Source organism: Apaloderma vittatum, unplaced genomic scaffold, assembly GCF_000703405.1.
Source record: "Apaloderma vittatum isolate BGI_N311 unplaced genomic scaffold, ASM70340v1 scaffold6683, whole genome shotgun sequence".
Taxonomy (NCBI): domain Eukaryota; kingdom Metazoa; phylum Chordata; class Aves; order Trogoniformes; family Trogonidae; genus Apaloderma; species Apaloderma vittatum.
Window position 1 is genome coordinate 16,490 of NW_009708499.1, and position 12,255 is coordinate 28,744.

Consider the following 12,255-nt stretch of genomic DNA (forward strand, 5'->3'; position numbering starts at 1 on the left):
AAAGAATAAATGCAGTGGTAATTTTCCAGACCTATTTGTTTCATGTTCCAGTTACGGTGTGAGAGCCCTCTCCTCAGAAGTACGAAGTTCAGTTTGTTATAGACTTATATTAGGAGCTGCCTTTTTATTTTTTTGTAAGCCTTTTGCTTCAAGTTTGTACGAACACTCCTGATGGTGCTTACACACTCCAACTTCCTTCCTGATAAGGTAGGAGAAAGGCTTGAGTGCAAGAGTGGGATCCAAAAAGGTATCAGTGTGATTGAAGATCAACAGCTGGGCCTGCACATGTAGTCTAAGCAGAATAAACAGAGCTGCGAAACTATCAGGCAAGAGATGTTCCAGTACAGCTTTTTCAAATCTACAGGCTGAGTTTAGAGCTCGAATAGCCTTGCCTTCAGTTCTCCTTATTAATCTAGTCTCTAATAGAGAGAGACCATTTGGATTATTTTATGATGTTCAAATTAAGGAAGGGGTTTGCAAATAAATTTGGCACTGAGGACCTGAAGAAAAATACACAAGTAGCACTTAAAAAAATCCTTACTTGATTCTTGGAAAGGAATTTTTTAAAACTGCTCTTTCAATTGACAAGTGTACTTTCTCATCTTGGAGACCTCAATACTCAGAGTACTGGCACGGTAAAATGACTTTACTATTAGAAGTCTTTGATAAACCTTTCAAGTCTTTGATTAATAGCTCTTATGCAACTTTAAGGTGTTTTGAATCCAGCTGTAGATACAAATATGCTCTTGCATATAGCATCAAAAGAACATTTTGTTTTAGTAATTTAATCTTAAATCAACTGTCTTTTAAAGCAGCAAGTCAACCTTGATAAGGCAGCACTGCATGTTGAAAACTTGCATTATCAACAATACTCTTTACTTCAGATGAAATGTAAGCCAGTTTGATGTGTAAGCTAAACAAGCTGAAGAAATCCTAAATGATCGAAACCAGAAAAAAGACACAAAAAAAGAACAATCAGGTGCTAAGGAACAGTGTGACTTAAGTGAAGTTACATTACACTGACAACCACAATAATAAGAAAAAACAAGCCCTACCTGTGGAATAACATCTTTTTCTGAGAATGAGAGGATGGTAAGTGGTAACAAGCCAGCCCTAGCTTAAACCACAGCTGACCTAGAAACACAAAAACAGCTCTTGTGGCCTGAGAATTGCAAATTTATTTTAAGTAAGTTACAGGTAAAATAATCCTTCCACGTTACCCAAACATTTTCTTACTCTCAAGTTGGAAGTCAGCTAGCGTAATAAACAACAGTAATAAAATCCCTGTGTCGATACTTGGCCCTAACATTCAGCAAGTGAGCTGCAGGACATGAAATCCTAACCATCTTAACCATTTTGCAAATGCATTTTTGCAGATGCATTTCTTGCATCTGAAATAACACCAATTTCTTATGACTAAAGTAACTTTCAGTTACTGTAACTCTAAGCACTTCACTGTGCAGTCTGTTTTCACCACCAAAACACAGTATTTCTGGTACCATTTATTGTGAATTAGCCTATACAAAGGAAAGTCTTTTCTCATATTTGTGATTCTGCAGCAGGACAGCCCGAGAGACAATAAGACTTCCTTATTCCTTTTAGTCAGTAGTGAAAAAATAATCTTTTAATTCAGTAGTCTTTTAGTGTTTGAACAATTGATTACAGAGGAATACTTAATTGCATTTATTAAATTCAGTAAACAGCACATAGGAGACACGTTAAGCAGCAGCTAGAACTCTCACACTGGAGTTATTTCAGATTTCTTTCTTCAGTAGTATTGAAACAGATAAAACTAACCCGTACACATGAGCTTATGCTCCATTATGAAGGAAAAATACTATTTCACTTTTTAAAATCAACACTGAATGATTCAAACATTGTAAATTCCTGTTTCTCATACTGTATTATCAAAATAAAAATAAGTCTATAGATAAGAGTAAAAACTCAAGGAGCCAGTTTCCTCCTGTTTACGTGACATTAAAACACTGGTTGCTCAGCACAGTATATTCATTCTCACAAAGTGTAAATTATCATGTTTAGTATTTCCTTCCTGTAGTAAAGTTAAGAAGAGCTGTCCATATTTCAGCTCCGTGCAGGTTCTCTTTCTTGCTACACAAAGGCATTCAGCAAAACAGCGAAGAAAATTTATACCTATGGTTCACTGTATTTCAAGTCACAGTTACTGAGGCTGTGATTTTCAGTACCTCGAAACCAGCTTTACCCAAATCTCACATCAGTTGCTTGTGAAGCAGCCACCTACCTTCCTCCACAATTCTGTCACATTTCATTTGAAATCCTGTAAAAGATGTTCCATACACAACTTGCAGAGCTAGAGGTTTTGTATCAATCAGTGCTTACAAGCTAACAAACATGGGGAGGTTCACTTACCTAGTGATGTTTACATACAAAGTGCATCAGCTCAACTAACCCTGTAGTTATAGAAGATTCACAGAATCAAGATAAATATTTCTTTTACCTCTCTCTGGAAAGGATGCACATAACCTGTGACCTTCACAGCTGCATTCAGTGCACCGGTGCATCATTTAAACTGTACCCACTTCAAGTTTGCCATTGTAGTCATAGAGCTCACTCACATCTCTTCCTCTGCTGCTACAAAAGCTCTGTGGCAGCAAGTACAACCCTCTGTTCAGATGTGAGCGAGTTACGTGTACAGTCAATTTGTTAAGTACTCATCTACAGTTCTTAGCATACAGCCAATAAGCTCAGCAGTTAGGTGATCCTCATTAAAAAGTACTAATAAACTAAGTATTATTTCTCGTTGGTTTTCATTGATTTTTTGTCTTAAATACATATTTAAGTCTCTTCTTGCATCCTTCCATATCTGACAGAAAATGCAATTAGTCTCTTGTATACTATTTCCAAGAGTAAGAGAGAGACTACAACTACTGCACAGATTAAGCTAAAAGCCCAGCGTGGTCCCAGGTGAGTGTATATTTGGCTCACAAAAACAGGCCCAAGTATTCGTGCTCCACTTCCAGAGGCTGTTAACCATCCCATGTAGACACCCTACAGAAGACCAAGAGCTTATGTTAGTGATACAGGAATTATCTGGCTAGCCAATAATTCCCACCGGTTATCCTAATTAGAAAATTTAGAAGTGTTTAAACGAGTGCTTATCTTTCTTCATTAATATACTGAGTCCTTTGTTTCCAAGAGCACTGCTCAGCTTCTGTAAGCATTAATTCCAAGGCTCCAATGAGCTACGTACTCTATAGCTTTCCAAAAAAAAGGTGTTCTGGCTTAAAGCATTTAGTCTCTCAGAGCAAAATGGAAGAAAGAATAAAATAAGAGGTGAAAAACGAAGATTATTTTTTTTGTTAAGCAGTAGTATCAGCTTGCTATGTGTTTCCCTACTGCAGAATGTCAGTAACTGGAGGTATCATACCTTTTGCATTCTTTATCTAATATACTTAGTAAGAGGAAAATTATTTTGTACTGATATTTCAAGTATATAAGGCTGCTAAAAAAATGAGTCTTCCAGAACAGCTGTGAAAGACACAAGCTTTGGATTTAGTTGTTCTGAAATTTTCACACTGTAATATTTGCCATAAATTTACAGTACAAGCCTTGCTTTCTAATCCTTCTAGGGATTTGCCTTGGATTTTAAAAAAGATTAAGACTTCCTGGAAACTTCTGCCCTGGTTGAAACGCACTGTACGTTGGCCGAGGACGAAGAAACTTTAGCTAGATCCCTCATTCTAATGAAGAGGGTGCAAGCCCAGGAGAACAAATGAAACAAGCCATTTAGGCATCATGCTTACCTGAGGCTTAGGTCCTAGAATTTTTGAGTATAAAGTGTAGGACATGACGTTACACATGGGATAGCCCAATCCTATTAGGATGTCCGAGCTGATATACTGGGCCAGATAGCTCATCGGAGTATTAAGGCACCAGGACTGTGAGACAGGGCAGCCTACGGGTTCCACGGTGTGGTTAGATGGAGGCTGCATCTCTTGCAAACTCCAGAAAGGCATTAACATTTCCGTGGAAACAGTTCTGGGAATGGAGTTATTCTTTATTTCTGTAGAGGCAAGTTACGCATGTCGTTAAGAAAAAAAATACAACGAAAAGCCTTCAGTAAAACATTACAATAATGGTTTAGTACAATATGAATTATACCTTGCCACTGGATATTTGGTAGTTTTTTCCCCCAAGGCAGTAAGATAAAGAATCCAACCAAGACAATCAGTAAGCCTCCATGGAGTATGGCACGCTCACCAATCCTATCAAACAATAAGAATACAATTAAATATATCATTTAATTCAAGTAAAATTTATGAAAGTGCTAATGACACAGCCCAATAGTTTGAAAAGATGCCTGATCAAAACATCTGCAACAAAATTGCAAAATCAAAGTAATTTAAAACTTGTTCTTCTTGTGACTCAGGGGTAAAAGACTGACAAGGACAGGGGTTATGTTAACAGAATAATGAACAACCACAGCATCACGGCTGTCTAAAAACTGGAAGTATTTCATTGTCGTAATAAACCCAAATTCATTAATGAGTAAAAGATTTAAGTAATGCAGATGAGCTTTGCCATAAAGCTTCTCACCCTTAGTTAACGTAAGTAACAAAACTCTCACAAACTCCAAAAACTTACTTTTTAGACAATGTTTTAACCACCATGAAAACAATAACTGATTCAATGCCAACCACACTGAGGATTATTCCATTATAGAAAACAGCTTCTTTCCTGGTCCAGGAATACATGTCCATCGTCAGTGGAGTAGCTATACTGAATTGACAGAATGAAACAACATTAATTTAAAAAAGCTTTCTTCTATACAGCTGTTTCCATACATATATTGTTCCAAACATCAAATGCAGTGCTATAGAAGTCTTTCCTCCTGACAGACCTATCAGGAAACAGAGGCTAGTTATAAACAAATTCTGTTATGTACCATTTACTAAAAATAAATCCACCAGACAAAATTCACAACTGCATTCCACCAGCCATACTCTGAAACATCATTAATCTATTTCATGAAAGGATGATGGATTTAAAGCTAAGCAATAGTAATAAAGAAAAAAAAAATCAGGCCCGTGACTATAAAATAATTAACATTTAATACTGTTACAGTTTTAGCAACCAGCCTGTCTCTAGGAACTCAGTTTTCTAAAAATAATGCAATTAAGACAGAGACATATTGTTATATTCCACCTACATTAGAGCTCAACTTACAAAATAAATCTTACATCCTCAAAGTATTTTAAAAATTAATAAAAGGAAGTACTTCAGTCTGACGTAATGTTATTATTTACTTCGTCTACACAGAAAATTTGAAAATTTTTTAGATAAAAAAAGGTCACATAAAATAGTGTATTTAAGAATACAATTGCATTAACTAAAACAACTGTTTTCATTACTGAAATAATCATTACTAGGAGCATCACTGGAGCTTTTGGAGCTAATCAGAATCATACGAAGAAATTACACAAGATTGAAACAGAAAGTATAGAAAAATGTGCTCATCTGAAGATAAGTTTTCTCTCAAGATTCTAAATAGCTCAAGTGAAGCTACTATTTTTTAAAAACAGTTAAAAAGTTGAGGATATGGGTTTGCATCCATTCAATCATCCATCTTACACTAATGTGTTTCACGTGCTACAAACCTTATGCTAACATTTTTAGTTTTTACTGACCTTTAATTCATTACTCTCTATCAGTAGACATCAACGTGATGGTATGTGGTTTTGGACTTGTATTTCTGAAGGGTACGGTTAAGAAAATGCGTGCAACAGAAAAGCCTCTGTGTGCACACCCAGTCTAACTACATGACACATTTAAGTATTTTGAGAGAAATTAAACAAACTTACGTTTCAAAGACAGCAAACACAAACAAGATGACAAAGAAAAGGACATTTATCGCTACCACAGCAACATGGTCAACGGTTCCTTCTGCACCCTGATCCAGAACAGCACTTTCTGTAACAAAGCCAAAGAATCATCTAAACTGTAAACTGAGCTTTTTTTTACACCATCACAAATTACAAACAGTAACTATTTCCTTACTCTGTTAAGTATCTAACATGCAGGTCGGCTGGCAGCTAGGCAATTATATTTTGACAACCCAAGTGTAATGTTTCTAAACCAAAATGGAATTGTTGACATTTCAATTCCTCTGACAATGAGGGAAATTTATTTCCAAATTGGTTATACCATCTGTTGTCCCACTGTAATGCTTGGGCCTGACAAGTCCTGAGTGACAGCAAAATAAGCAAATTTCTTGAAAGGTCTTGACAATGGAAACCAAAACACTTTCTGCTCCTCTCGCAAGGTCAGAAGTACACAACGGCAGGATCCTCTGCATCACCACAGAGACTTTGTTCCTTTAACCCGGGTGAAGTGTTTTCATACACGAAGCACCCACGTGTCCTGCACACAGACAGCTCCCCCTTTATATGGAAAACTAACACAATACTGAAACTGATGACTTTCACAGATTTTAAAAGAGGTTTAAGACCATCTTTCAGATGTTTTTTATTCTGTCAGTGAAAAGGATACTCACACTTGAAAAAATTTGAACTTATGTACAAAAAGGGTATATATTTGAGGATAAGCTGTTGCACTGTTATGTGGCAAGTGCTGTACTTAAATCCCACCAACTAAATACACTTATGTAACATATACCTTTGAATAAGATTCCATATGTGAAACCAGTATTACTCAGCATGGTACAGAACAAAAGACAAGTACGACTGCAGAGTAGAAGGGAGATTTTTTGGATGTCCCGATTCACTTAATCCTGGAAGAGATGGTTCCAGGGTGAAAATCTGGGAGGATCCATACAATTGCTATTCTTTTTTTTTAACTTTGCTACCAGACAGCACTATGGACACAACATGTGCATGAAGTAATTTCTAGACTGGTTAGAAATAGATGTAGTCTATTTTCCACTTCAAGTTCCCAATGCATAAGACTTTAAAATAGTTCTAAAAGCTTGTCTATAATAAGAGTACTTCAAAATCATCATCACAGAATAAATTTTCCAGAAAAGATAGATACCTTCTCCTTCAAAATTTATGCTTTTGAATGGCCGTCCCAGGTCATCCACTCGATGTTCTCTAAAAATTAAAAAATGTTTTAATTCATACATGGTTTCCTAAATGAAGGACACACATAGTGAGAACTCTACAGACAAACTAACCATATTTCTCTCCAGAACAAAAACACAGGCAGAAACCAACAACGTTTAAAATATATTAAAGCTAAGCTAATACTCTAACAGCTCTAACCTTTTTCATCAGTTTACATTCTAGCCGTAACATGACTATGGATAATTTATGAGCATAATGAAAAAGATACCTATTAAAGAAGGTAAACCCCCTGAAAATTAAATAACATATTATTGGTTTAGGGCTTCAGGTTTCAGGCTTATTACTCATCTTTCTGAGACACATATTACTTGTTACAGGCCACTCACTAAAATAAGATAGACTTTTGACTTGATTACCTGAATATGGCAAAGATGAGAATAATATTAATAACTCCTAGGAGAGCTCCAAATAAAACTGGTGCTGTATACATGTTCAGCTGAAGATGAATTAATTTCCATGTTATTCCTTCTTCTCCAATAAGAGTAAAACATGTCTGAAAAACTTAAAAAGATAAATGCATTAAGAAAATCTTGAGAATCATTAAGAAAATACTAGAACTCATACAGAATACACACATAAAACTGGATAAGCAAAGTTTTTCTAACTGCCATGTAAAATTTAAGTATTATACCTATCAAACTTTCTACTTTTTGAGAATCCTACTCTAGATAAACTCATTGATACCCAGGGGATCTTGACTAATCAGAAAACTACTTTGTCCCTGTTTACAACACAAGGCAAGTCTAATGCATTTCTCCCATGAAGCAGACAGAGGCACAGTTATGCCTGATCTAACAAACACCCCTTGAGCTCTTCCTTCCCTTATGTCTCTGTAATCCTTGTGCTACGTCTTAAAATTTTTGCCAATGTGTAGATTTTGTGATCATCATTACCAGATCAGAAAGATCTGTTGGATGTTATTTTCTACAGTACATGAGGAAAAGGTGAAATATTCAGTCATTTTGGAAAGGTGGAAATGTCTGCCCAAGCAGAATTATGTTAAATTCCTTTCTCCATGAACAAAATGCAACTGGGCACAGACTACTTAGTGGATACTGGTACAAAGAGCATTTTGGATTTTGATTTTCCTGCAGCCATCAATCCAAACCAGCTATTTTTGAAGTACAAACAACCAAAATTTCTTTGGACTAGAATATTTCATTTATACCTGCATACACAAATACATATGAGTGGATCCCATGTATTCAATTTCGATACCACTGACAAACTGCGCCTTAATATCCCAAACACGCAGCTGCAGAGAATTCCCGCTTCCAGTGTCCAATTTAATCCTAAAAAGTACTAAAGAAGTGAGAAAAGAAGATACGCAGTACCTGGTCCTAATATGAAGCCAATTGCTTGGCAGGCACTGGTATTGGCCATGGCACTTGTTCTTTCTGTAAGAGAAGTTGCACCCGCAATATACGATCGAACTACAGCAACATTTCCTTAAAAAAAACAAAACCAAGAAATTATTTATGTAAATAAATAAATACCATAAAAAACGACTCAGTTAGATTTACTGGGGGAAACGGGGAGGAACAGGTTCTTACTTTGCAAGAAAATTGAACTCAGCACCCATTCTACTATTTATACACAACTGCACAATTACGCAATTTAATAAACTAGTATTGGTCAACTCTTTGTTTTGTTAACTAATAAATTATCATTCACATAATGGTAAATCTCATACTAAAATATCATGTTCACTATCCTACACAACACGTAGACTTGAATAATTTTCAGAAGTGTAAATTCTGCTGTGGTTACCTGCTCCAAATCCCACAAGAGCACGTGCAGTCAGCATGTAGTACTTATTGTGCGAATGAGGTATGTGGACATAGGCATAGAGACAATTCGCAGCTACTGAAATAGCAGTTGAAACGACGAGAGGTTCTCTCCTTGGCCTGTAATTCGACCACAAGCCAAAGAGAGGAGAGGCAACCATTTGGCCAATGCTATACGAAGCTATAATCCAGCCCAAGAAACTCGCATCTGCTGTCGGATCAATCTGCAGGAACAACTTAATCAGTTCTATGGGTAAAGTATTACAATATTTTATAACATCAACAAAACCATTTTAGAAACGGTACCTGAAACACATAAGACTGCTCTGTAAATCTGAGAGCATAAGTCACTACGCAATGCCCTGCCAAGCCCCAGCTACCACTAAACAAGTTAATGAATCTCCATGGCACTGTGTGGTGTTTAATATAAATACAGAACTCTGGGTCTCAGAAGCAGTTGTTTTCACACAGTACTTGGTCTGGGGCAATAAACTTTGCCTAACTGCCTCCACCAATGCACCAAACAAATCAAAAGCGCTTTGCTTCTGAGACTGGAAATGGCTCACTTGTGGCAAACTCGGACAGTTTTCATACAGCACTGCTGATGTTGTAGGCTACAGGCATAACGTAAGCAGAACAGTGCACGGTTTACACGCCAGGAGCAAGGAATCACTGAAGTCGTCTCGGCACATGCCTGAATTTGTCACGATTTACACAGCTGATGATATATTTTCTTTTCTTCACCGGGAATTCAGCACCCGCCTCAATTTTAACAATGCCTCTGGGATTACCTCCGCCCAGAATATGCTCTCCCAAATTTGCATTGGGAACTGTCTTCTAAAGTTCCAGGAGAAGTAAAATCCTCAGATAGATTACAGTAAAGTTTTAGATACCTTTTTTTACGCCACTTTTAACAAGATTGCAACAAATGGAAATAAAAAAATAAGTAAAAACACTGTCCAGAAACACAAGCAATTCTGTTAAGACTATCAAAAAGGTCTAAATGCAACAATCTGGTATTTACAGAGCAATTTCTACCATAAGCTTCCTTTTTTTTTCCCCCAAAACATAGACAAGCCTTGTGCATTACATTTTAACACTACAAATGCATTCTACTGATTTAACGTGCAAGAAAACAGTGAAATTATATTGGAAAATCAAACATTTCTGGGTTATAATGTACCTGTATCAATTTAGGAAATCAACTACCAGATTTTACAGGAAATAATGAAAGCCATTCAAGAGAATGGCAAAATGAGTCTCTTACAACTACAACTCTGCCCTTTAATTTTTCCTTTGGTTTTTCTTTCCCTAGCCACGCTTTGTGTTACATACTTTCTGAGCAGGAGTTTTCTGTTCTTATTAATTTAAAAAAAAATATTTACAAACCTTTTGGAGATACGGCCACACAGACATAATTACAATTGAGAAACCTGCAATGCAGTAAAAAACATAACTGAAGTTACTTTATTTGCCATACTCATCAGTAATTCACTTTACTGAAACAGTTGTTACATGTCCATTCCTCTCTTCCTAAGTGTATTATAGTTTAAAACTGTTTATCAGACTGCCACATCAAAAAACTACATATTATATACTTGTTTAAGGAGCAATAATTCCTCCTATTTTTAAAAGGACATTTTATAGGTGTGTACATACTAAACAAAAAACTCCTGTGGAAAGAATGTCGACGCATCAAGCAAACTGCACGGGATTTTTCGTTCCTACAAAAAGACACCAAGGTCCCCAGAGTAAAAAGAATTTCTTGGTATTATGATGTATTTGTATTAATTTATCAAAGATATTTTAGAAAACCACTTGAGTATCCTGTGATTTTCAAGATAATTTCCAGACCCACAGAAAATCCCCAGAAGTCAAAATTCGACAGGAGTCTTGTTTCCAGGGTCAGTTATTTAAGAAAGACACAGTAATTTGTTCTGCAGTAGAGATGCAAAATCCCATAGAAGAATACAAGCCCTCATACACATTTTGAAATAGATAACATATATTCCCACAAAGATCTTACATCTTAAGTACTTAGCATTATTTCTATTTCCATTCTCTAGAAGTTTTACTTTGGATGATAACAGTGTGACCTTTGTTTTCTTTGGTTCTGAGCAATAACCTTACTCTGCCACTACCTTTTACCTTGAATTACTACCAAGCCATAAAACAAAAATTTACGTAATAAGTCATTTAGTCTCAAAACTGAGTAGTATTTAACTTACACTATTAAACATAACTTTTTGATTGATTTGCTAGTCATATCCTCTCTTTTGAAGAATCAGAAAATGCACCTTTTCAACACTATAAGAGAACAGTAGCATTAAAGGAGCTATGCAGTCGAACTCTAGAAACCTCTGTAATTTACAAAACAAAAATGTATTCATTCAGGAAACAATACTGAAGCCCACCTGTGTTTACTCACCTACACTACTGAGAAACATGGTAAGATACATAATCCAGATCGATCGCCACCTACTCTTATAATGGTCTTGTGTTTCCACAACATCCCTGGTTTTGAACCAAAAGTCAAGAGAGAAAGAAATAATTATCAGATTCTTTTCTAGTTGTTTCCACAGGACACTGAAAACATTTTCACAAACCTCTCAGTACAGTTGTGTAAATTGTTATGCAGGAATGGACTTCCACACAGCAAAGAATACAAATTATTTTAGAAGAAAGATGATTTTTCACTGAAAAATGTTTGACTGCCAAATAAAAAAAAACTGGCAGAAATGCTGTCACAAACCATTGCGTTCAAATGTTACACGCAGAAATCTTTATCTAGAGAGATCTTCGATTCTGCAATCTCTTTCTGTATACTTTGGACCCTCACAGGTATCATGTAAAGCCTTTAAGAAGTGCATATTAAACCTTAAAACCCAGATATCTTCTCAGAACTGTGACTTTAAAGCAAAAAAACCCCAACCCCAAACCTGAACAACTACTGATTAGGGTACAATGTATGGCTAGTCTACTCTTATAATGGGAAAATAACTATATAATGTAAAAAATGTGTTTAAAAGATATTGCTGACGATTGTGAAGGCTGCAAAATAATTTAAAATAGAAGTTACAAACTTGTGAGCAGTGAGTTATTCTTCTAAAATCCATAAGCACTTCTGAGACCCATGTACTCTTCTAGAGCCAAGAACATTTCATAGTTCTTAACTTTTTTTGTGTGTTTTGAAGTAATCTAAACATAATAATCTCTGTCCAAAGGATGTAGAGCCAGGTGATATATGCCTGAATAAAGTTTATAAACACAGATTATATAGGCCTGTCCTGGTTTTGGTTGGGATAGAGCTATATCTTCTTCCTAGTACCTGGTTTAGTGCTGTGTTT

The 12,255-nt window shown here is 36.0% G+C and overlaps 1 protein-coding gene across 1 annotated transcript; it reads right to left on the bottom strand.

Moving 5' to 3' along the window:
• Positions 1–2,738: 2,738 nt before the first annotated feature.
• MFSD8 (major facilitator superfamily domain containing 8) lies at positions 2,739–11,494 on the bottom strand (the record flags this gene model as incomplete). The annotated part of the gene is made up of 11 exons (XM_009866575.1): positions 2,739–3,027; positions 3,783–4,042; positions 4,141–4,244; positions 4,624–4,758; positions 5,841–5,949; positions 7,030–7,088; positions 7,478–7,622; positions 8,456–8,569; positions 8,892–9,132; positions 10,298–10,341; positions 11,337–11,494. Coding segments are annotated over 11 exons (1,582 nt in total), but the record flags the coding sequence as incomplete, so codon positions are not given.
• Positions 11,495–12,255: the final 761 nt, after the last annotated feature.